General features: G+C 37.7%; 4 protein-coding genes across 8 annotated transcripts in view; 2 read left to right on the top strand and 2 right to left on the bottom strand.

Annotated features, from left to right (window-relative positions):
- The first annotated feature begins 234 nt into the window (after positions 1–234).
- LOC107722784 (uncharacterized) lies at positions 235–6,059 on the top strand. Of its 3 annotated transcripts, XM_016531256.1 has the most exons (5): positions 235–493; positions 1,982–2,227; positions 2,539–3,754; positions 3,995–4,206; positions 4,288–6,059. In XM_016531256.1, exons 2-4 carry the CDS (start codon positions 2,086–2,088, stop codon positions 4,179–4,181), a joined length of 1,545 nt encoding a protein of 514 aa, XP_016386742.1. In that variant the 5' UTR covers positions 235–493; positions 1,982–2,085; the 3' UTR covers positions 4,182–4,206; positions 4,288–6,059. The 3 variants fall into 3 exon arrangements, with proteins under 3 accessions (XP_016386742.1, XP_016386741.1, XP_016386743.1); XM_016531255.1 differs by having other exon boundaries at positions 3,995–6,059; XM_016531257.1 differs by lacking the exons at positions 235–493; positions 1,982–2,227 and adding an exon at positions 2,270–2,310 and having other exon boundaries at positions 3,995–6,059.
- A 1,972-nt stretch (positions 6,060–8,031) lies between these two features.
- Positions 8,032–15,467, bottom strand: LOC107722762 (uncharacterized). The gene is made up of 15 exons (XM_016531229.1): positions 15,016–15,467; positions 14,504–14,644; positions 14,108–14,185; positions 13,605–13,735; positions 13,170–13,396; positions 12,540–12,607; positions 12,215–12,306; positions 11,912–11,975; positions 11,664–11,774; positions 11,418–11,492; positions 10,475–10,592; positions 10,192–10,318; positions 9,892–10,063; positions 8,442–9,809; positions 8,032–8,194 (listed from the first exon to the last, which is right to left on the bottom strand). The coding sequence occupies exons 1-15, from the start codon at positions 15,100–15,102 to the stop codon at positions 8,075–8,077; spliced, it is 2,979 nt and encodes a 992-aa protein (XP_016386715.1). The 5' UTR covers positions 15,103–15,467; the 3' UTR covers positions 8,032–8,074.
- Positions 15,468–15,858: 391 nt separating this feature from the next.
- On the bottom strand, positions 15,859–22,131 carry LOC107722790 (uncharacterized protein C11orf53 homolog). The gene is made up of 5 exons (XM_016531267.1): positions 21,961–22,131; positions 19,522–19,622; positions 17,986–18,028; positions 17,488–17,792; positions 15,859–16,703 (listed from the first exon to the last, which is right to left on the bottom strand). Exons 1-5 carry the CDS (start codon positions 21,971–21,973, stop codon positions 16,287–16,289), a joined length of 879 nt encoding a protein of 292 aa, XP_016386753.1. The 5' UTR covers positions 21,974–22,131; the 3' UTR covers positions 15,859–16,286.
- Positions 22,132–23,212: 1,081 nt separating this feature from the next.
- Positions 23,213–24,835, top strand: part of LOC107722791 (uncharacterized) — a 19,204-nt gene continuing 17,581 nt past the window's right edge. Inside the window, exons 1-2 of one of the 3 annotated variants that reach the window (XR_001637841.1) lie at positions 23,213–23,288; positions 23,363–24,152. Coding sequence is in view for 2 of the 3 variants with exons in the window: in XM_016531269.1 (XP_016386755.1) it covers positions 23,364–24,014 (651 nt within the window). In the remaining variant the exon portion in view is untranslated. Of the gene's footprint in view, positions 23,289–23,362; positions 24,190–24,835 lie in introns of those variants that run through there. The other 2 variants (XM_016531269.1, XM_016531270.1) reach the window with 2 other exon arrangements.

Here is a 24,835-nt window from a genome sequence, read left to right as displayed (position 1 = left end):
TTATGTATTACCAGATACTGCAGCTGTATGATAATCATCCAAACTCTCGCGAACAGCCGCTTTCATTACATATTACATATTCTCTCATGGCCTCAAAACTTATTTTTAAGTTAAGGAACGTGCTAGCGGGGATTTTGTGTTTTCTCGGAAGTCGTTGAGAAAGTGAGTTTTAATTCTTGTGGGCGTTTACACCGGCCCGAAGTGTGAATTTATCTCGACCAATACATCCATAGGGCGGAGGAATCTGTAGCACTGGGGGGCTGACCGCGTGACGCAGCTGGTTGCTAGGTGTGGGTGACCTGATGCATTGACTCAATTAGCCGATTCTCAGTCATCAACTCCATCACAACAAAGCAAGACCAACAGCACTTCAGTCCTAGACACTGCGAAGGAGACATGGCTTTTTAATTTACTAGAGACTTCGATCCTAAAGAAACGCCGTGCTTTGCTTTTGCAACGCACCCCAAGCCCAAAACATTTAAGCAAGAATGGAGTAAGTACAACTTATTACTTTTTGCTTTTGTTGTTTTGTCTCTTGGCTTTGTACTTTTTAGGTGTATTGCTTTTGTTTAAGTGTTGTTGAGCGTGTTGTCACTTGTAACAGTGCTTCAGGCGATGATGTTTTATGCACACTGTCTTGCTTATTGGGAAAAGTTTCAGAAACTCCTTAAGCTCTTTCAGTCGTTGCTACACAGTTTTTGCAACATTAGGAATGATGTCAGAATAATCAGTCTGACCTAGTTAATGAACATTTTCACATGTTAAATTTATTTTGACACACATTCCATTCTTTTACGCACTTTCAAGTGGCACTTGTTTGTCTAACAGCTTTTTATATAGTGATTATCTATATTAAACAGATGAGGCTACACAGGTTCTTCAGTCATTATTTCTTTCATTTTTTTCTTTTGCCCATTTTGACATCCATATCTGCCACTTCAATGTATTGTTGCATGCAGCGGACGTTGTTTGTTCTCTTAGAAATTGCCGTTTTGCTAAAAAGCATGTGTCGTTTTTAAAGCTCTCACGAAGATTAGCTGTTTTTGCTTTCGCATTACGTCATAGATTGTAAACCACGTGCTGGCTAAGTTCAGACATCCAGTTCAGAGGCGTCTGCACCTGCCATAGCCTACTGCTAGAAATTACTTACAATGCTTGATTGCAGAAGAAAAAGAGAAGAAAAAAAGCGTTGTTTCTGCTCTTTGCCATTTTTCAAAGTAGTCTCTGTCAGTATAAAATATTTGTCAGTGTCTGATCTTAGACTGTAAACAAACTGGACATGAGTGTTGGTGCAAAGGTTATTAGAACATTTGGAGGCACCTTAGGTTGCATCATACAGAAAAACGATAGACCAGGTAACTTGTAGAAATCAGCACTATATTAAGTATATTCAAGTATATTCAAATGATAAAGTTTTTAAAAGTTCTTGATATTGTGATTTATTATTGGCAGGGTCCAATATATTATCCGAAGAAGCTTTACATTTGAGTGTGTCTTGTATATTTAGGCTGCTAATAAATTTCCCACCAGTAGAGCATTCGCCTGGTTCTCTAGGATCTCAGTAGAACTCCCCTAAGTGGGCACAAGGGACTTTGATGGATGGAAGAGTGGTAGTTTTCTAAATTGATCCCTCGCTAATCACAAGTGTGTGTCTTAGCTGATGCTGTATCGAAATGGGAGGGTTGTAGTTGTTTTACTCAGTTTGCACTGTATCGCTCATTGTTAACACTCTGAAAATATGGATTTATGTTCAGTTGGAGAGATTTTTAGATATTTTAGGAGAGCCATGATAAGTTTAGAATGGAAAGTCCCTCCAACTAGGACATAATTATTTTTTCCCCCTCCTTTCCTCCATTCTACTTTAGCAACTGATGAATCACGGTTGGTGTGATAGTGTCGTCTTGATACCAGATACACCTAAATCTCCATAGGCAATGCATTTTAACGTCCTTCATCATATTTTCCCTCCTTTTTTTTTTAGGTTTCATAATGCACACCAAGCCCTGTTTTCTGTGGCTCAACTCTCAAACTTCACTATCGTGCACTGTAAGCTCGGACATTTGAATCGTAGGACCAACGGACAGGATGATGACAATGTCAGCACCCATTTGGAAGACTCTACTCGTCTGCCCGGCAGACCCCCTCACTCTCTCTCACCCACAGGCTAACCACAGCCAATCGGAGGGGCGCAGAGGGGAGGGGCCAGAGGAGAACCAGCACTTAATTGGTGAGTTGCAGTGAATACAGTTTTTTATTTTTCCCAGTTTCAGGTGGGCACCGCACTGCAGCACATTTCGTTCTCCTTGAACAGTGAGTAAAACTACCAACGTGGATCTATTTTATATTATTTGTAGATAACATGCTAGTTTAATGCTACCTTTTGCATTTTCGATTTAGTACGCACACTGAGATGCGATTTTGTAGTTTTTTAAACGATTTGTTAAAATACTGCTGGAATAGTTTATTTGGTTTAAATAATTGTGTTACATTGGATCTCTAGGCCAATGATTAACATGTCGACCTCTGTTTTCCCTATAGGTGATGGTCTTAGTGACTGGATGACGGAAGAAGTAGATTTCTCCTCTTACCTCCCAACCCCACACTCCTCTCCCTCCCCCAATGCATCCCTTCCCCCCTCGCCCCTCCAGCATGACATCCAGGTGCCTTCAGATTTGGAGGTCATGACCTCTCTGCTGCAAGAGGAGCTTGCTCAGCTGGAGGATTACTTCCTGTCTGACCCACTCCCAGAAAAAGCCTCCAAACTGGGCAAATGCGACAAGGGTCCATCGGCAGTTGGTCCACCGTCATATTACCAGTTGCCCTACGGATCATATTCTACTTCCAACCAATCCGAATCCAGCCCTCTACTTGTTACCCTGGCAACTGGGGAACTTGACTTGCTGAGCTTTTGTGGGGGTCCCATTGGCCGTACCAAGATTCCTAGGCATGCCCCTTACAGTTGCAGCCGCCCCAACAGCAGCGCCTGCAGCCGCAAGAGAGTTTCCGATGGGGTGAGGGTGGGTGACAGCTACGAGAGTAGCATCTGGAGTTCCAAAGGAAGTTCCTCAGGTAACTCAGCTGTTGCACCTGGTGGGAGCTACAGCTGTGCTGAAGATGAACGGGTGGTAGGCAAAGGCTACTGCCTAGGCAGTGCAGTGGAGATCAGGAGGTGCGCCATTTTACCCAAAGAGGAGAAGAACTGCCGCTACACAGAAGAGGCCGTCGGCGCAAGCAAGGCCGGCAGCAGTGGCGGGTACAACTTTAGCGGATCCGTTCAAATTCCCCACAAGAAAGAAGAAATGATGATGTACGGCATCAGAGAAGTCAATTTAAGCGGCATAGGAGGAAGTGTGGAGATAGAAATGATGAGTGAAGCCAAGAATGGTGCTAGCGATGTGAAGGCCAACATTCCCTGGAAGTCCAAACCCAACGAAAGCTGTTTCCTCCAAAGTTCATCCCAAGAAGAGGCCTACCACAGCTTCCTTGGGGCCATTAATGACCCAGTGAAGGCGGAGAGCGTTGAGATCCACCGGCAACATAACTTCCACTGTGGCTTTCTCGAAGGCCAAAGCCCCGACTGCCTGAGTGGTGAACGCCACGGACCTGAAATGGGGTCCCCGTGTGCCAGAGGAGTCTGTGTGCTGAAAGAAGACCCCTGCATTGTGAAACCAGACCTAGAGGTGCCACTAATTGAAGTGAATCATGGTGAACGCAAACAAAAGAAGAGAGACCAGAACAAGACTGCAGCTCACAGGTATTTTCAGAATCACAGTGGTGTCAATTGTATTTTAGATGAGTGAGCATAGAACATTTGGTGGGGTTTTGGAGTTACACTTAGTCATGAAAGTACAAAATACTTGATAGATGCAAAATTGTATTATGCTTCAGACTACAATGCCTGCGGGCATTACGAAGTAGCTGCTTGTGGGATTTAAAAGACCACACCTTCTGTAAGTAAAACTGACTTTCCTCTGTATTAATCATTTTTTAACAGGTATCGCCAAAAGAAGCGAGTGGAGTTGGACTCGTTGGAGGAACAGCTTCATGGTCTGGAGGGTAGAAACCGTGAGCTACGGGACAAGGCAGAATCGGTGGAGCGGGAGATCCAGTACGTGAAAGACCTCCTGATTGAGGTGTACAAGGCCCGCAGCCAACGCCTCAAACAGGAAACCAGCGCCTGACCAAAAGCTCGACCACCTGACAATGGTCCTGCAAGTAGAATTGTTAGCAGTCTGAAAGGCAATGGAGATTTGAGTTGTTTTTTGACTGAATGTGTCTTTTTTTTAGGATGTGGTGGAGGTAGTACTATTGCACGTTACTCAATCATTTCATTTTCGTTACAAACTGACAAAGTCCATCAACCGCTGCAGCACAGACATCCACTTTCTCAGAAATAACTCCAAATCAGTCAATATGCACTGTGATTATGTCCTTTGACTGTAATGACAGCCGCTTTTTATTGTTTTCTCTTACGTTTCTCCAGAGTGGCTTGACGGCTCATTTTCTGGTTTCCATAAATGAGCTTTAACAACAGAGCGTTTACTGTTCAGGATTGACAACTGAATAACGCAAGATCAAATCAAACACATCTTCATTTATTTAGAAAAGGCTGTAAGGTAATATCACAAGTTCCGCATATGACCTGCACTGATATTAATTTATACAGAGGCTGTTTTTTCTTTTAAATTGATTTATTTGCAGTTTCAATATTTATGGTACTAATACTAATGATGTACAATCAGTACAACATTGGTAGTTCCTTTTTTCCTTCCATAAATTAATTAAGGAATGAGCACTGATATTAAAAGCAATCTGTTTCTTATATATTGAGTTTCAGGGGAAGCACTTCTCAAAATAAATTTCCCTCAGGAATAATGAACCTGATGATGTATTTTTGAATCCCCAATTTTAGATTAGTCCTGCAGCTCAGGTATACGATTAATGTCCAAAGTCATGGAGGTATGTCAGTTTGTAACTCAATGCTGAAGATATGGCACTGCCTAATAATGTTATGTGTGTTGATTCCCTGTATTTTTGTTCTTGCATGTGGAAGATTTCATGGCTCTTTATAAAGAATGTTTATTTTTCTTTCGTCTGAATGATATGTTACTGCAAAAGTCCTTCTTGCTTAAGAAGTCCTATTTTATATTCTCTTGGCTAACACGTTTCATTAGAGGTGAATGAGTGGCATTTGATTCACAAACTACTGTTTGGCCCAATGTCTCTGCTGTTATTGCGACTACAATCAGGGTTTGTGATTTTATAAAGCTTGTTTGCTCTAATGTTACAAGTGTGTGTTGGGGGACAGAAAGTAAAATCTTTGTAGTGATATGGCTTTTTTAATAATCACTGAAATGATTGTGGTGGCTTTAGAATTGCAGACTTCCCAACTTCTTAGCAATATTTCATCAACAATGTAAATGATTTTTATTTATTTATTTATTTATTTATTTATTGCATTTGCAATCATGCACAATCCTTGACAAATGTTATGATTTTCCGGTTTACAATTTAGTACATTTCAGGAGTTTATTCTGGTTACCTGTCTAGTGACTCTGATTTTCTACTTGCTGGAATAGGAGACGCATTAATCACAATTACAACAATAACAAAGAAATCAACTGCAAATCAGGCTTTGATTAGTTCCTCTTTTTTTTCTTTCTGTTTGTTTCTTTTATGGCATTTTTTACCGAAGTGTGGTGTGTACCTTACTACGTAGCAATATTACAAATATCATTTAATTCTTCTAAATAAGCAACCTAGATACTGAGAGCTTAGCATATCGACTTAAAATATGCTTTCCTTGGCGGTATACAATCATGTTTGTGAAATATAGCTAATTATGCGCTGTGTTGTACGGTCATTTTGTGAAGTTGAGAATTTTCTTTTCCTTTTTTTTAACAACCCAAAATGAAGGCACACGATTTCCAAGAGTTTACACCAGCTATAATACTAAGACTAGTCATTTTGTACGAGGCATTTCAATGTATCGTCTCCGATTAATTACTTCGTGTTTCCTGTTATTTCATTGAATTCAAATAAAGTGATTTGTGTCAGCAACAGTGCATTTTGGCGATGATGGCTTCATGTGAGCTTTTTAGAGCTTAATCGGTAGACCTTGAGTTTAACGGATAAACGGAGTTTATCCCTTGTTTGGCCGGAAAATTGTTTACAGCTTTGAAAGCCAAATATATGGAGCAGTGCTATTCCCTATCCTCACTAATGCACGACGTGAAGCAAAAAAGAAACTCAAATGATTCCACAGAGTGTCAGTTACGTGTGTGTGAGGGAGAAAAAAGAATGAAAAAGAATAGCCTAACACGATTATTATAGGCAATGTAGGATGTCTAAGTATATTGAGACGTTTGTGTTTTATTATTAACTGTAGATTTCAATTCTTCTTTTTTTGTCATGATAGTAGTTTTGGATTAGTAAACATTTACGTTAAAAAAAACGGAGTTTTCTTGTACCAAATGTAGCTACAAGGAGCAGAAAATAGAGAAAAAAATAATATATTTTTTTATTCCTGTCAAAAGTCTTATTTCTGTGTAGCGGTTGGTTGATTCATTCATATTTATTTCGAGGCCATTTTAACGGGTCCGGTTATTTATAGTTTCTGAACACCGATCGTCCCTGGTGTTTATTGTTCAATAGGCTAGCCTACTTCTCTTACTTTTACTAAACAGTAGCCTATTTAAATGTGGTCTTGATGTTCGTCTTTTTCACACACACACGGAGGCGGAAACATGATCACAAATCATCAGACAGCTCGTATGGGCCACTAATTTAAAGTATAACCATTAAAAATGTCTGTGCTTGAGTGTTAAGAACAAGTGTCATTTTAGAGGACATGTGAATAATCACGTAGCCTAGGCCTATACAAACTAATTAATTTGATTCACAGGCTACAATTCACTTTTCCTTTTCCCCCAATTATTTTAAATGTACTAATCTTTCTAAGTATATTTAAAGTTACGTTTTTAAGGGTTTTTACAACTGGGTTAAAAAAAAAAGAGAAAAGAAAATCTGCGCAGACTGCGCTTAAACTTTGCGCGCTATAGGCCTGTAATGATTTACACTATAGGCTAGTGTTCGTTTAGTAAGTTTCACGTCTGTCAAACAATCAGATTTTTCACTGGTAAGTTTCTTTTATATTATCTGAAATAATAATAATTATAATATATAATTTAGATCAAATCATTTTTCCTAAACACAAATGTGGTTGCGTACTTCAGTTCGGATACGCGTCAAAATGCTTTTCTTCTGACAAACACGTTTGAAAAGTTAAACGTTTGGATGTTTTATGTCGAGCAATCTCAGATAAAATAGCCATCTTAGAAAGAAAAAATAAATAAACTGACAGGGTAAGACGATTTGTCAAGTCAAGACAAAAAGCGAAACTAAAAATCACACGTCAGACACATTTATATGCAATTCTATTTATTCATGTATTTAAGGATTTGTATAGGCTAATGGAAACAACAAAATAAGAGTGTGACTAATGAAACCCGGATTTCACATTTATTTCCCCCGTAAAGACGTACTTTTACGACATTACAGTAGGCTATATACTTTAGGAAACACTTCACCGAATTTTTCCGATACATAGATAGGCCTACAATTTATTTATTTATTGTTTTTGCGCATGGCTTAATTTCTACAAAATAATTGCAAATAATAAATACAAACAATTAAGCCTGCAAAATAGTCACATCATAAAATTACAAGTGCAGTTTAGTTATTATATACAGAAAAAAAAACGCAAACAACTTCAACAGTCTTAAATATAACTTGTGTGAATCAAAAATGCAAACATTTGCTGCTGAATAAAAACAACCTTACATTTGATATACTACTAAATTGTAAGATACAATGTTTTTTTTAAAGATGTTTTTGAGTTACTGCCATTTTCTCAAAACACACAGATTCAATTTCTGTCAAACTCTTTTGATCACAGATCAAATAAATACAGACAAAAAGAAAGCTTTCCCAGCCACAGAAGCAGCCAGCAATCCATATTTAAATAATGTGAAATTACATCCTCTCTCTTACACACAAACTATGAGGCTGATGTTTATGTTTTTCCTTCAACCGACCCGTCCAACTTGCTGACAAACCATTGATAATCCCTCTGAAATAAAGAGCTTTGGGATGTGCGACAGAGTTTTCTTCCTGCATCTAGAGACCTCAGAGCCTTGAGGAAAGGAAGGGGAAAATGTGAAAATGACAGTAAGGATTTTTTGTCGTTTTAGACCAGCTTTGTCTTTCAATTTTTTTTGCACAATTGTCAAAATGATGCAATACAGCACAAAATCAGCTCTATATTCATTTTCTTTCAGTGTTTAAATACAATTCACCAAGAACAGCACTCTTTGCACAACTAGATATTTTACGCCAAACATCTAAATATATTAGCCAAAACTGATTCACACTGCTCTTACCTGCAGTAATGTGTTTTGTTGGCTAAACACATGCAGAGTGGCCACAGCCGCCCGACGCACTGCATGATGGGAATCATTACAGGCAGTTTGGAGAATCAAGCCTGGAGCATCTGCACTGAGAAGTGCTCCATCCCCTCCGCCAAAAGCAGCCAGGTTACCCAAGGCCCCACAGCAGTGCTGTCGAATGACATTATCAGCATCTGACAGCAGAGACACGAGGGGACGAGCAGCTCCCATGGCCAGCTCTATCCATACATCTCTCTCACTGTGTCTGATGCCTTCCATTGTTGGTGTCCTCTTCAATTTGTCTTGTACCAACAAGGCATTAATGCCAGTCGTATTCTTGAAAACTTTATTGGAAATAGTTAGATCGGTTTTTCTCATTACACTCAGCCAGTTTCCCACCGCCTTGCAAGCTGCCCTACGAACGGATGGAGCAAGATCGCACAAGCAACCTAACAGGTCCTGGAATAAGTCAAAGTTTGATTCACCGATGACCTGCCTGACACCTGAGCCCAGGTGGCCCAGTAAGCCACAGCAGGCCGCTCGGATTCCATCATCTCGGTGGCGCAATGCAAACTGCAGTTGGGTGGTTTCAACAGGAAGAAAGAAGGAAGACTGATGGGTGAGATGACGTGTTAGGTGGGAGAGAAGGATAAGGAGTTCCACTGCGCACCCACTGAGAAGTTCACTCTGTAGCAAAACAGCCAACAGAGAACCTGCTGTTCTGACCTCTTCTGGTGAGGATCGAATTTTAGCCGTGGAGACCTTGGTGTGATCACAACTTCTTAACTCCTCCAGACTGTCTATAAGCCAGCTGATGTTGCACCCTTGCTGAGATGAGAGATATTGGAGACGCCCTACAGAACTGCCATGGATTTCCAAACTGTCCATGAGCTCCTCTATACAACTGCCCTGCTGCTCTATTTTATCTCTTAGATGGTCCATGGTCTTCTGTGGATATATTTTGGTTTTTGCTTGGATGTCTCTGATCTTCTCATTCTTGTTTTTGGATGACTGGTATTGAGTCTTTATAGAATCATTTTTTTCCTTAGATGCATCTACATTGCCTTTGAGCTGCTCTAACCTCTTCTTTGATTTGATGTCACCTTTGTTATGATCTATCTTGTTTTTTTTTGCAATTCCATTGCTCTTAAATTGCTCCACACCATTCCCGAAGTGGTTAAGTTGATTCTGAGTGTGGTCTGCTCTATTGTCTGAGCATTCGGTGCAGTAAGGGAGGAAAGAGGTGGCCTGGGCTGCAGTGATAAGGCATGGAGCGGTGTGCTGCAGGTCAGATAGCAGTAGACGATTCAGAAGACACAATGGAAGCACCACCAGGGCAACAGGAACAGAACACATGTTAGACTGCACCCCATAAACACAATCAAGCCTAGAAAAAAAACAGTGAACCTCCCCTTTAAATACTGAAAATTTTATAAAACCATACCTGAACTAAACCAGCCACAATATTTGAGCTTTGATACGATCTGAGAACAGAAATAAGTTTTTCTAAGGGTAACTCCAGAGAGAAGGGGATGCAGAGAAGTTGACAGCTCATCACTGATAGGCTGCTTATTTCTGAGTCACCCCAGAAAATACTGCGCTCAAGCAATGCAGCACTATAAAAAGAGAAATATACTGTAAACCTCTGAGAGATGCACTTCAAATAAACACTAATATAAAAACGAACAGTGAAAAACTGTTTGACACCATTAGTAAGACTTTTTAGGCAATGTTTGAAGCTCACCAACTGGTGGTGAGAAGGTGGCTGAGGGCAGAGGAGCAGTTTGTGGAGTTATCCGACAGGAGAGCCACACAGTTATACGAATCGCTGGAGAAAACCAATAAAGCGAGAGAGAGGAACACGTACAGACCTGTGAGAAAAAACAGAGATAAGAACCCAAGCACCCCCATTCTCACGTATATAACATACAGAGTGGTTGTAAGGGTGCTACATATATATTATTAAATTACTAGTACATTAAAGCTGCAATATATAAATAAATGAATGTTCTCTTGAGGTTCAGTACCATTCGGAGAAAAAAGGCAACTCTGGGGAGTTGCGGTTTCCAGTGTGGTGTTTACTTTAGCCCACAAGCAGGGCCAAAGCTCTGAGTCCTGAAAGTCGAGCAGTGAGCTGCTATCACACTTTCATCAGTGAAGAAAAAAAGGCAATTAGGCAGCACTTTAAAGTCAGCACATAATAACAATTCACCCTAACTATTTTGTAAATGCATATTATTGATCTTAGAGTGAAACGCTGATCCATGTATGTGTTTCATGTTTCTTTTTTAAATTTTGTCCTCGTAATTTTCAGACAAAATGTCATAACTTAATTTCAGGTGAAACTACAGACTTCTCTAGGCCCCTCCACAGTCAAGCTCACATTCAGTGAGCTCTAACCACAACCAATGAAAAAAACATTCCCTACATTTTTTTCTTTTTTGATAATCAGTTGGGATGTAATGCACAGTACAGAAGAAAAGATACGTCCCTAATTCCATTTTATTGCGACTTTAACACTACAGATGACCAACAGTGCTTTTTTGGTGATCCAGATTATATTTAAGTGTCCCATAAGCAATATGCCAAACTGATTTTAATTGCTGATTTCTTTATGACTTAACTAAATAACTAATAACAATTAAATGATCATTATATTACAACAATTAAAATATGGATATGTAATAGTAATATTTTATCAATAATAATAACATTTTGTAATATATTTATGTATTATGTAATATATATATTTTAGACTCATTGTTAAATTGAACAAATGTACAGTATGATTTAAAAAAAAGTTAAGTAACACATTAGTTTCTTTTTCTGTAAATACCGTTGTTGGATGCTGTTCAGTTGAGACTTCAACTGGTGCCATTTACTGTAGATTCAATCGAAAACCAATTAATCGGCCAAACGGATTATCTGTTTCTCTAATTATTTTAGGAGAATTGATCTGAGAGGAATTACCTCAGATAGTCTGTGGAGAATCAGTGACAGAAGGCCATCACACATGCCCCAACCTGCAGGTAAGGGGTTATGTGCCTATACGAAAGAGAGAGAGAGAGAGAGCAGACAGATGGTGGGAGGGGGAGAGGAAAAGAAAAAGAGAGAAAGAGAGTAGGGAATGACTACACTTGATTTCATCACGTCAATGACATTAATTACTCCAAACAGAGTTAACCCTTATTCACAGTATAAATAATGAAACCGTACCTCTGCTGTGTCTGTCAAAATATTCCCCAAAAAGGCTGTAAGCCCTTCCATACTGACATTCACAGATATACCACGGCGAGTGAACAAGGTTAAGACTGCTGTTGCCAAAAGCTGTAGGAGAGACCACAAAATCACAACTGTAATGCAAATGAAACCAGACATCCTACGATTTTTGTACTTCATTTTTCCAGTTTAAAAGTGCATTTGACGCAAACTAGAGAGAAAATCTTTCAGCTAGAGACACTTACCGCTGAACGCTTTGGGTCTCGACAGAGAAATACCGATATAAATAGCTGACAGAGATCCTCAGCTCTGATGAGAAAAAATAATTTTCATAAAATATCACTAAGATTAAAATTTCACTAAAAGCCCAGCAGCAGTTGGGATAACAACAGCCTAACAAAGAGTCATCCAATTAACACTAAATATTCTTTCATTTAAAAAAAAAGGAACAATAGATTTACTGAAGTAATGAAAGTAAAAACAATTTCAGTTTTGGGGAAAAAAAGTGTACTTTAAGTGTACATTAAAAACAGTTCATAAATCCATACCTCCTCCCTTTTATCTCCCAGCCCGGGCTCTTTTCCAGGTACATTATGAGAACATTCATCAGATCTCCCAAAACTATCTCACCCTGTGAGTCCTTTATCAAATAAAAACCAGTCAGAAATCAAGTATGAGCTCCCATAGATTAACTGAAATTATTACAAGAAAATAATCTCTCTTAAATTTTACATTTTAATTCACAAATAATAATTAACAATTTTAATACAATCACATTAGAAAATATGATTTTAAAATATGTTTAAAATAATAATCATATGAATAGAATGTATATATTCATTTTTGAAAAACATTGTATCTGCATTTTCTGACCTGCGTTAGATCTGGAATGTTCAGGATGTCTTCAGTCAGGTTGAACAGTAGATGAGGCAGTTCCAACTCTTTACAACCGAAGGGAACTCCCTCTCATAGTCTCTACTGATCTGGCCTTTATGTGGAGCTGAGCGCACTCTAAAAATAAAAGGCTACATGGGGATGTTGTTGTTGTATTACAGTATTTATTGCCATATCAGCATCATAGGCTATTTCATGGCAGACACAGATTCAACATTCAACAAACTATATAATACATATATTTTATAAAATTCAATTGAGGAAAAAACACTAAACAAATTTGTATATACCAATTAATAAAACAATTATTTAAATATACTTGCGATAAACAGTTTTTTTCTGGTCCTCTTATGAAACAAAAACATGCGTAAGAGGGCCATTAAAGAGTTATTTTATGTTGGCTAGTTCTACAGGATATATGTACATATGATAATGCTCTTGCAATGTGCTTTTAGCTTTTAGTAATATGATTCTTCACAATATCTTTTATCCTTGTTTTAAACAGCTTTTTGACTACTTTAGTTCTCTACATTTGGTTTTATAATATATTCATTCTTTCACGCTGGTCAAAACATAATTTTCACTCTCACGGCAGCATTGTTAATATACCCTTTTTTAAGTTGAGGCTTGCCACTATAAGCTGCACCAGCTGAAAGATGGAGTTGGTGTAGAACGGAGGCGCCCCCGTGTGGAGCTCATAGAGGATGCAGCCCAGAGACCAAAGGTCAGCTGAGTGGTCATAAGGTTTCTCTTCCACTAATTCCGGAGACATGTAGAGAGGAGTCCCCTTAATAGAGGTCAACACCAAGGTGGACACACTCATGGCACGAGCAAATCTGTGAAGAGTCAAGAGAATATAACACCACTATGCTATTAGAGATCACATTAGGATGAAAATTATGCATCCACTCTGCTTTAATTCAGACATGCCAAGACAAGCTTCCTCAAAAACTAGAATCCATCACTATTTTTAGCCGTGGAAAAATAAATATATATACAGAGTTACTGAAGTAGTTTGAACTTGCACCAACTGGCAACACCAACCCAAAGTCACAGAGCTTTACTACTCCTCCTTTTCCCAGCAGGATGTTTTGTGGTTTCATGTCACGGTATAAAATGCGATGGGAGTGCAGATAATACAGGGCAGAAACAAGCTGGCAGGCTATTTCACGCACCTACACAAGATATAAAATAACAGGTTAGCAGGTGAGTGTGTCCCTGTTAGGAGGTAAGAGCAGCAAAAAAATCCAGCATATCATCAAATCAAAGAAATAAAAGTGATGCACTATATGCATTTTTCAAAAATCCATTTACTCTAGGCTAAATGTTATGATGTTTATTCAAATTTGTATGGCATAATTTAACTTTTATATGCATCAGTGATTATATTATTAGCTTTTAAAATGTAGAAAGATACTAAATGTGAACCAGGTCCTAGATAACTCTAGCATCACACACCAGCATGAATAAATTCTGTATTTAGGAATGATAGAAATCTAATACGTTGAGCTGTCAGTTACTGTAAAACAGTGTGACCACTGATGTACCTGATTCTCAGGTAAACTCCCATCATCCTCCAGGATCTGAAACAGCTCACCCTCTGCATACTCAGTTACCACCACCACCTGCCAGAGGTATACATGCTCTAATTATTCCTCTGACACATATTCAGTTTTTTTTTAAAACTGTTCTTCTCACCAATATTTTTTCCAGTTACACATTTCATGGGACGATCAAAGTCACAAGTTTACTGCATTTGTACCAATGCCAACTACATTTTGCCAACGAGAATTATTCCATAGAGATTTGAATGTGAAAACTGTGAACCCTGGGAGCTATATTTCACTTCCACAAGCCGTTATACTGGAAGCACCAGGTTATGGAACAGAGATGCAACAGTGGAAAATGTAACGTGACTTGGGAGTAGGTCGTGACAATCATACCTCCCTCTCTGTCTCAAAGCTGTCTAAAAGCAGCACTATGTTGGGGTGCTTAAGCCCCCTCATGATGTCAATCTCTCTTTTCAAACTTCGCAGGTCCTTCTCTGAGCGACCAACTTTGGGAATGAACTTCAGAGCCACGACCTAGAAAATAAAAAGTGTTGACGTTACTCAGACAGACAGAGAGGGACTCTGTCTTTAATAAAGTCCGTTACGATCATATTTATTTATTTATTTATTTTGTATTCAGTGTCAGGTCACTTATTCAAACGTATACCACGAGACTCTAGAATGTTTGATTCTGATTGGTTAACAGACGTTCTAAGGTGATGAACACTCTTCCCCCCCCCCCTTTTTTTAGTCCCAAATGAGATTTGACTTATATGGAGGGGATGCTATGGTGTTACATATTTAGGGGGGAAAACACTCATAAAAATGCCCATGAAATTCAGAATTCAGTTCAAAGTGGCAAATAAAGCTAATTTCTGACATCGCGGCGCACATGCAGCGCTCACCTGGCCGCTAAACTTCCTGCGGCCTTTGTACACTCGGCCGAATGACCCTTCCCCGATAACCTCCAAAATATGGTACTGATCCATCATCAGCGATGAAGCCTTGACCCAGAAGAAGAGTCCGGTGACTTTTCAGGTAAAGAGCTAGTACAAGTCAGTATAAATTGGACACACGTAGCCAGGCATATCATTTAGGCAGTTTTCTCCGCATGGCTTGTTTCGCAGCTGAACAGTATAACATTACAGACTGAGGCGAAATGGACAATCTTGGCTAAGCTAGTGAATGTTTTTTTATTTTTTTATTTTTTAGATCGGCTTTAACATTTGAGCCTTACGACAACTGCGAAACAACGTCTATTTAACGATTCATACTCCCGAAGCTAAAGTTGGCTATAAGACTAGTATAAGTGATTTTTATTAAAAACCTGTCTCTGAAAAAGCAATATGATAACATAAGAAATGTAAAACAAACTTCAGAAAGTTTGACGTGCGCTGCTGTCCAGACGAACAAAAACAAAAAGCGCCTAGCAACACTGTGGCTCGCAAATAGAAGCTCTTATAAAAGTTAGTACAAAAGTAAATAACTTATTTTGACTTGTATATTTTTAAATATACATTCATATTTTGTTTATTAGTTTGGGCATTTAATTGCATGATAAATGTATGACTTATAAGAGAGAAGTTAACTGAAGTGAGATAAATTTGAACAGGCGATCTGTTTGTTTCCTCATTCACTCCTGTCACTAAGGGGGCCTTAACTTAACAACGCAGTGGCGTCCTAACAACAGCGCTTGTTGGCTCCTTGGAACATCTGTTCTGTTCTGTTCTGTTCTGTTCTATAAAGATAACACACTTTCTTCAGATCAAAACATGTTTATTTTTTATATTGCCATTCCTGACAGAAGTCTAACATGCTTGTTGTTTAAAGAGTATTTTTGGTATTATTTGCGAATTATATTCGAGACCAGTCATCGAGGGTTTATTGAAAATGTAAGAAAGGAAAGAAAAAAAAAGTGAGCATTGCTTCTAATTCATTCTAGAACGCTTGGGCATGTAAAATGCATAATTAAACCCTGAATTAACTAAACTATTAACACATATTTTTGCTGTATCATTAAGCAATATAAACTATTTAAAATTGTACATTGTGGCCAGCATTTCATGAGGAGGTCATCTTTATGATGAACCTATATGATCTCCTTTTCTATAAGAATAAAGAGACTGTGTCATTGCAAATGATCAGTCCACAGTCTTTGTAATGTCATTTAAGCCTGTTAAAAAGCCCTCCTAGTCTCATATGACAACCAGGAACCAGTTCCATCATCTTTAGCCCAGGATGTAGTGTCACTGAGAGACACCACTCCACCACCAGCCTCCTCTGTGGTGGCAGGTGTCATCTTCACCACAGCCAGATCTCCAGGTGTTGTCATGTACGGTGGACAGGAGTAGCTGGAAGCAGAGGTGTAGGATGCTGCTGGATACGGGACGTCTTCCAAGGGTTGTAGAGTATAAGTCTGAGAGCTGGATGGGATGGAGCTTCCGCTGCGCCCAGAGGATAGACGGTATGGAGAGGAACTCCCAGAGTCAGGCCCTCCCAGGGATGGTGAGTCTGCCACAGAGGCTGGACCCTCAGGACATATGACTTCTGACTGACTGACTGGGTCTTCTGATGGCTGATCCCAGGGGTCTCTCTGTAGCAGAGAAACACCATTGCTTATTAGTCTTTTCATTAATTTGCTTAGAAAAGGGGTCAATGACATTCTCCTATCTATTAGTTTATTCAAAAATACAATTCTGTATTAAAATTCATTTTGATATGTATTATTGGAGCAAAAAGTAAAAAATGTCGGTGATACAACTGAAAAGAAACAAGACGAAAAACCTGTTTGGCATAGTAGTAGTTTGGCATAATCTTTTATTATTATTTCTTGGGGAAATTTTTTAACAAATTTTGTATAAAAAAAAAACAAAAATAGTTTGTCCACAAAATCATGTGGTGCAACCTTTTTTATGTCATTGTTTTGTCAGGTTGTAAACTACTGTTCAAAAGTTTGTTCAAAAGTATTTTTTTTTATTTTAAAATTCTCTTATGAGAGCATTTTTTTGAAACCTTGAAATCTTATGTAACATTGTGAATGTCATTAATGTCACTTTTGGTCAATTTAATATGTCCTTGCTGAAAACAAGTATTAATAAAAAAACATAGGATATTCATAAATTATATTTACAAATTCATTATATTTGTAAAAAAAAAAAAAACATTCCTTGAAAAATATATTTAAAAGTATCCTTGTTAATAATGTGTATTCTTACTTTTTTCTTGACAGATATTTTTTAGAGCCATTGAATTGAAACTTTAATTTTTCAAAACCATATGAACACAAACAGAACTTAACAGATGAGTTTTAAAATAAATTAGAGAGATTCTTATACATCATTGACCCAAATAATATCAGCTGCAGGAAGTGTGAATACCAAATGCAAGTGTGACGATGTCTCTCCAGACAGACTTGTTAGTAGTGTTGGTAATGTAGATGGTGGAAACAGTGACCCTCCGCTGGTGGTATAAGCTGTTGGCCCTCTGTAATCTCCATATGAATCAGGAGTGTAGTAGCTGTCAATGAAGGAAGGGTAAGAGGAGGGGTGGTCGTATGAGAAGGCCTTGCTTCCCAGCGCTGAAGAGTAAGTGTCTGGTGAGTACTGCTTCATGGGATGGCAGAGCTCTGAGTCTGGGAGGAAGGATCTTCGCATACTGTAGTAACCAGGAAGCATATGCGACCCTGCAAGAGAAAGCAGGAAATTCTGTTAACACCCTGATTCAAGATGAATTAGCCCGCATACTGTAGTAACCAGGAAGCATATGCGACCCTGCAAGAGGAAGCAGGAAATTCTGGATGAATTAGCTTCTCACTGAGCACACCTGTCTTATCTGATTAGATCTAGGAGTGTATAAGCTTTACCGGACGGACTCACCAGGCATTGGCACAAAAGCTGCCTGAGAGGAACTGCTGCCCGTCTGAAAACCAAAAAAGTTAGAGAGTCAGTTGACACTAACACAGTCTGTCTATGTATGTGTGTTTCTCATAAACTTCACTTAAGAAGATGGCATGTAATGAATCTCCCTACAATATAAAGGCGAAGAGAAACACAGAACCCCCGGTGGGCTGCTTTGTACAGCCAGTGAGAATATGGAGAAAAAGACAGGAAGGCGCAAGTTTTAGTGCTTGTTCTGTTGAAAGCCAGGCAAATCATGTGGGAGGATATTTGAATATGATTTGCCAGTGTCACAACAGTGCTCCCCCCTCGCTCTAAATGTACACTTCCCTCTGGTGGAGTGTGTGCTCTTCTCATGAGATTTTGCCACAAGGATCTAAAAAAATCATTGGATGACTAGGAACAAATCCCAGTTGACTCTGCGACGTGCCGGGGAAGAACGCAGTGGAATTAAGTTAATTTGTTTAGCAGATATCATTCTTTGTCAGAGACTCGCAGTCAATACATGCCGCACATAGAGGCACTTTTCATGGATATTCTGTAAATAGTATTCTTATAGTAGTTAACTTATTTCAATAATGAACTAATGCTTTTTATTCATCATGTAGAATATGTAATGTGTATCTCTTTGCTGGTCTGTTGTTCAGATATATATTGAGGCCAACCACCTCGTCTGAGGCATTTGCATGAACCGACTGGTCCATTAGTTTCAATAAGGACACCAAACAAAACAAAAGCAGACAAAAACTTGCAGCCAGAGTTCACTAGAGCACAAGGACTGTCTGTTCTTTTGTATTTTGTAGCAAATCCCTCAGTGATAACCTCAGTTAAGGCTTGGGTTTAACCGTCTACTGGTAACAATACCTGTCTGTCCCCTTTCAGGAAGGTAGATCTGATTTTGGCAGGTGTACCTGATATTTATCTCTTAAAAGTAACAAGGACATGACAAGCATGGATGCTCTAAACAGTGTCGCTGTGTGAGCGATATCTTACACTTATATGTGACCCTGGACCACAAAACCAGTCTTAAGTCGCTGGGGTATATTTGTAGCAATAGCCAAAAATACATTGTATGGGTCAAAATTATCGACTTTTCTTTTATGCCAAAAATCATTAGGATATTAAATAAAGATCATGTTCCATGAAGATATTTTGTAAATTTTGTACCGTAAATATATCAAAACTTAAGTTTTGATTAGTTCCCTCAGATTCCAGATTTTCAAATAGTTGTATCTCGGCCAAATATTGTCCTATCCTAACAAACCATACCTCAATGGAAATCTTATTTATTCAGCTTTCAGAAGATTTATAAATCTCAATTTCGAAAAATTTACCCTTATGACTGGTTTTGTGGTCCACGGTCACATATTTGCTTGAATGTTGTGAATGTAAAGTTCTTGGATTTAGATACTGTCTAAGCAAAAGAAAAAAAGAGCAAAACACTTCTGGATATGGGATGATCTAGATAATATGTGAGAAAATCAGACCAGATGGTGAGAATGATGGCTAACTTACACTGAATCGGGGTGCATTTGTTTGTCGTAATCGCTTCTCTGCAAGAAGGTCTTTGACTGTGTGCTTGACTCTGACACCTTGGTATACTCTCTTGGAATACTCTGTGGAGAGAAAGAAATGTATTTACAGTGTTTAATGTCTCTTTTTGAAGCAATATCTGGTGTTAGGAAACAAAGAAAATAAAGCATTAAAAAAGATCAAAAACAAGAATGCCATGCTTTATAAACCTTCTGGTTAATGTGAATTTCTTTGAATAACCTGCAAGAATAAATTTAGGGGAAAAATGACTACATGTATTTATATGAATATACTGTATAATAAAGTCATGCAAATAAAGTCTGGTCCAAAAGCTTTCCACATTGATAGTGACATTATACTTCAGAGCTGTGACTTTACACTTCAACAAAGCAACATTAGCCTAACAGTGTGGATATTAACAAGTCTTTTTGTGAATAAAAATATCACTTGGGCATATCCAATTTAAAACACCAGTTCACAATAAGTTTGCTATAAGTATCTTTTGCATAATTCCCCAGTGTTCACAGGTTGGCCATTACTGGAAACTACTAGATTCATAGTTTTGCAGAATATTTAAAAACATTATCACTATTTATTTTCACTATCCATTCACAATAGTTGAATTAAACATACATTTTTGAAGAAGAAAGACTTCTTAGAAGAAAGAAATAGTATTTTCTTGTAAAACTTACTCCAGTGATCTTTCTTTTATTTACAACTTCGAAAAGGCTCCTGCTTTCTTCTGACCTGTAGCTTCAGTAATACAGACCTGACCAAACTATTCAAATTTTTTTTTTTGATTTTGATTAAAAGTATTTTAATTTTAATATTTTTTTTAAAAGTTGGACTGTGAATAAAAGCATACAGATTTTATTGCTTAAACCATTGTGTACAACAGCAGTTTTTGAAATAAACTCATAATGCAAATAAGATCAATATAATGTGTTAAATATAAAATTGAATGTGTTTTAAACAGTATGCATTTCTTACAAATAAGTCCCTATTTGTCGTAATAGTCAAAAAATTGATTCATGGTCTTGTTTTCTTTAGTTAATGAGATAGTTTAGGGGTGGAAACTGTGTGAGTAAAATAGATTTAAAACACTGCAAGTGCTCTTGATTAGCAGTTATTCATACAGTTCAATAATTGAGATAAACATTATGCTGGAGTTCATGTTCTTGTGAATGGAGATTCCATTCCTGCAGAGCATTATAACTCTATTCAAACATCAGCCACTCATGGGCTTAAGTTTCAATAGAAAACAAACTGAACTTTTCAGAAATGTAAATCAATAAATGTATAACTCGTGCTATAAAATCTGTTAATGTACAGTAACACCCCAGCCTGAGGAAAAATCTTTGCAAAACATTTAGTGTTTAACAAGCAATTTGCAGTATTGGCATAGCTTTAGATCTTTAGGTTTCAAATTCAGATCCATAGGCAAACAGCGGTTTTGTTGTTTAGGAATGGAATTTCTCTCATGTTTTCTTATATTCTGATATGGCCAATATCCATTTTCAGTGATAGACTCATATCTTGTCTTTATCTCTCTCTCTCTCTCTCTCTCTCTCAGACACACACCTGTGGTCTAGGGTGTGCATGCACAGTTCTTTTGCCTGATATCATAATCCACCCGTTTACAGCCATAAATGGCAGTACTTGACATATAGATTAAGACAAGAGAGGGCTTGAAATGCTTACTGTTGTCCTGGGTTTGATTGCAGAAAACGACTACATTTAGTCATATTTACTACACTCTTTGGTCTCACCACTAAGATCACTGTTATAGTCACCTGAGACTAAACAAATTCTTAGGGAAAAAAAATACAAATAAAAATCAGAGTGTCAAAAACACACTGATGTACAGATGTAATCTTGTTCTTTTTATTGTTTACTTACCATTTCTGTTATAGCTTTTAACAAGTACCTAATAACGTTCATCACAAGCCTATGTAAAATCCGTTTCAAAGCACTTAATTTGCACGTGTCAGTTGCTATACAGATTTTAAAATGTATTTAAAGTTACTTTTAATTGTTTTATTTATTTATTTATTACGTTTTACAGCATGGCCGATGAAGGTTCTTTAAAAATAAACATTTACTTTGCAGTAAAGGCATTCTTTCTCAGAAAAAGTTTTATATAGCCTAGCCTACATTTAGATGAAAAGAGCGAACAAATATGTTATTAGGCTATATACAAATATGCTGTTGTCGATATTTGTAACACAACAACGGTGTTTAATTATAATTTACAAATACTTACGTAAGCACATTTAATGCAAATGTAGCTACAGCCCCAGTAATGCGTTACAAACTGAACTTCGAATAAAATTGAATAAAAATAGTAATATAGTATATAGTAAAATATAAAAAAATATATAGTAAAATAGTTTTCTCATGTACATTTTCAGTAACTCTCACCTGTCTCCATCATAATTTTAGCTGAGCGCTGTCAGGTTTCTCAGATCTTCAGTTTTGTTTTCTATTCCATCAGAACTCATACACCACATTCATTATACCAAAGGAAGAAAGAAGATTTAAAAAGCTAAGTAGACATACGTATGGTCAAGCTCACGCACCTCTATTCATACCCTTCACATGGTTTCGCTTGTGAAGCCTTCATCATTTGGTTAAATGCAAATAACTGGCTTGGAGACGTTTCTTAATAATTTGCATCTAGCCTACTGTAGATCAGAGAGTACACTATTAAGGCTACACTGTTGAAAAATGGAGTGTGTGACAGCCTTATTAAAACCTGAGTATGATTGCGAGGAAAACGAGGAAAGGAAAAAAAAGAGGAAGGTCATTTTTCTTACAGTACCACATTAAGATGAAGACGAGGAAATATACAAAATCCAAAATATATAAATCTCTGGTTTCAAAGTGCTTTTAATTAATTTATTTTTTTACAAAGAGGCTCTGGGTCAAAAACGTTCCTTTCGGAGGAAATTAGTAGGATATGGGGTACCCTGGCTATGTAAAGACTGGTTTAAAATGGATGATTCATGCTTGTCACCACTGGAAAAGGGGGAAATAAATAAATAAATAATTACGTATAATAAAGTATTATTAATAAAGTAAGGGATATAACCTAAATTTTAAGAACTAAGTTTGCTTCCTTAACCTTTTACGTTAAATCAAAGTTATAATGGATGGTTGATCAAATGATGAAAAGTTTTGTTTTTTTGTTACAGTGCATCAGAAAGGCAATTGATGTTCCAGAGGGACTGTATCTGTAAAAACGAATTTATATAGCCTAGTATATTTAAAATAGCAAGTTGTCGTGGGGATGTTAAACAGTTTGGTTCCCTCAGAAATGAAATAATATAAACAAGAACCGCGTTTTTTTATAACACATCTATAAAACATCCGTTGTGTGTTGGTGTGAAGCTTTAACACACCTTGTTTTGTGAGATCGACGATAACAAAAGCAAACCGTTTTGGAATCTCGCGATGTTTTTTCTCTCTCTCTCTCGATATTTTTCTTATGTAACGTTTGGTTCCCTCAGAAATGAAATAATATAAACAAGAACCGCGTTTTTTTATAACACATCTATAAAACATCCGTTGTGTGTTGGTGTGAAGCTTTAACACACCTTGTTCTGTGAGTTCGACGATGACAAAAGCAAACCGTTTTGGAATCTCGCGATGTTTTTTCTCTCTCTCGATATTTTTCTCATGTAACGAAATCGAAAGTAGAAAGTTACCGGGTGACATAGAAGATAGCCTACTGAAGGAGGTGAGCAAATGTGAGTACATTTTAAACATAAAAGGTTGTTTTAGTTTGTGTAAATACTTAGTTAATTTTCGTATTCAATCTTAGAATGGAGGGAGGTGTGTCTTTCTGTGGCTGGAAAGCTGTTAAAGACCGCACTAAGTCTCTGTCTGAGAACCAGGAACCGAAGTCAGGCCGTGAATATACAATGTTCCACGGCACGCATTTGAAAAACGCCGAGACCATCATTAATGAAGGATTTGAACCCTCTATAGATGGAATGTTGGGCCCCGGGGTTTATGTCAGTCGTAACATTGCGAAAGCCAAATGTTACCCGCATAAAACCGACAAGAACGACAAAGTCGTTTTCAAACTGAGGGTGCGTGCTGGAAAAGTGAAGAAAATAGACTGTGACAATCATCCTCTTCAGCAAACGTGGCACAGCAACGGGTACGACTGCGCGTGGGTTCCGCCAAAAAGCAACATCTCCGCCATCAAGTCTGGTCGCGAGGAGGACTGCGTGTGGGACCCCAAGCGCATCAGTGTGGTTGACGTGGCGTGCTGTGTGGATGACGCTAAACGCTGGGAGCTTCGACGGATGATTCGCAGTAAGCTGAAAACCGGAGGCTGCAGTCTTTGCCATCTCGACGCTTCTGATGGCCATGATGTTCAGCCGTGCTGGGAATGCCAGGAAGACATCTGCCCCTTTCAGGGAAAACACATGTGTAAAAGAAAGTTAAGAGAAAGAGACACAATGTAGCCTATCACCCTGTATCTTTCAGATTATATGTTTATGACTTCTGTGTTGGGTTGTACGTCCGTATGAGTTTTATTTCATGTAGACTAAATGCTATTTGTGTAATTTATCTCTCTGTTGTGTGTAATCGTGTTAATAGATGTTTCATTATCATTAAAAAATTCATTATTTCACATTATGTAAGCTGAGACACATTGTTCTTATATTTTTTTTATGTTATTATGATGAACTGAGCTGTTAAATTATACCTATAATACTCCATTCTGAACATTTCTTGTCTCTGGTGTTTATTTTTCTGTGGAGCCACCTAAATCACTAAAAATCACAATTTTTTTTGTTTTGTTTTTTGAAAACAAATCTGCCTTTGATGCAGAAAAGGAATGCATAATTCAAACTATTATATTTAGCTAAATCTTAAAACTAGCCTACAAACTAACTACTTAAAACTATTGTTATTGCATGTAGGATTTAAATAATAATAATAATCTTACATTCTTGTTATACTTGTTACAGTTATAATGGTTTTATATGCTTCCAACAATGAAATTCAATAATTGTAGCAATATGTCTACAAATATTTAGTAGGCTATTTCGAATGTACAATGATTTTTCATTTCCTTAATATTTAAGTTTAAGTTTAAATAAACCAAGTGTTGTTCTTTGTAATGGAGATTAGAAACAAATATATAGGCTATAAAAATCATCACAAAGTGTTTTTTAATTGATTAGCATTTATCGCCTACAGAATAGGAATAAAGCATGGTCATGTTTTTGTCTCCATGGAACTTGAGGATCAGAAACGGCCATAGGCGGAAATTAAGACC

This window comes from Sinocyclocheilus rhinocerous, unplaced genomic scaffold, assembly GCF_001515625.1.
Source record: "Sinocyclocheilus rhinocerous isolate Xijiao unplaced genomic scaffold, SAMN03320098_v1.1 scaffold544, whole genome shotgun sequence".
NCBI lineage: Eukaryota > Metazoa > Chordata > Actinopteri > Cypriniformes > Cyprinidae > Sinocyclocheilus > Sinocyclocheilus rhinocerous.
Note: the sequence above shows the minus strand (reverse complement) of the source record. Positions and strands in the feature narration are given on the sequence as shown.

Excerpts from the sequence above, each read along its gene's own strand:
- LOC107722784 (XM_016531256.1), top strand. The coding sequence starts at position 2,086 with ATGATGACAATGTCAGCACCCATTTGGAAGACTCTACTCGTCTGCCCG. Across the intron at positions 2,228-2,538 it reads GGAGAACCAGCACTTAATTG|GTGATGGTCTTAGTGACTGG; the intron begins GTGAGTTGCAGT and ends TTTTCCCTATAG. Across the intron at positions 3,755-3,994 it reads AACAAGACTGCAGCTCACAG|GTATCGCCAAAAGAAGCGAG; the intron begins GTATTTTCAGAA and ends ATTTTTTAACAG.
- LOC107722762 (XM_016531229.1), bottom strand. The coding sequence starts at position 15,102 with ATGATGGATCAGTACCATATTTTGGAGGTTATCGGGGAAGGGTCATTC. Across the intron at positions 12,608-13,169 it reads AAGCCTCAACTTAAAAAAGG|AGTTGGAACTGCCTCATCTA; the intron begins GTATATTAACAA and ends TCGGTTGTAAAG. Across the intron at positions 11,976-12,214 it reads TGGGAGATAAAAGGGAGGAG|AGCTGAGGATCTCTGTCAGC; the intron begins GTATGGATTTAT and ends TTTTCTCATCAG.
- LOC107722790 (XM_016531267.1), bottom strand. Across the intron at positions 18,029-19,521 it reads CAAATGCACCCCGATTCAGT|ACGGGCAGCAGTTCCTCTCA; the intron begins GTAAGTTAGCCA and ends TTTGGTTTTCAG. Across the intron at positions 16,704-17,487 it reads CATCGTCACACTTGCATTTG|AGAGACCCCTGGGATCAGCC; the intron begins GTATTCACACTT and ends TCTCTGCTACAG.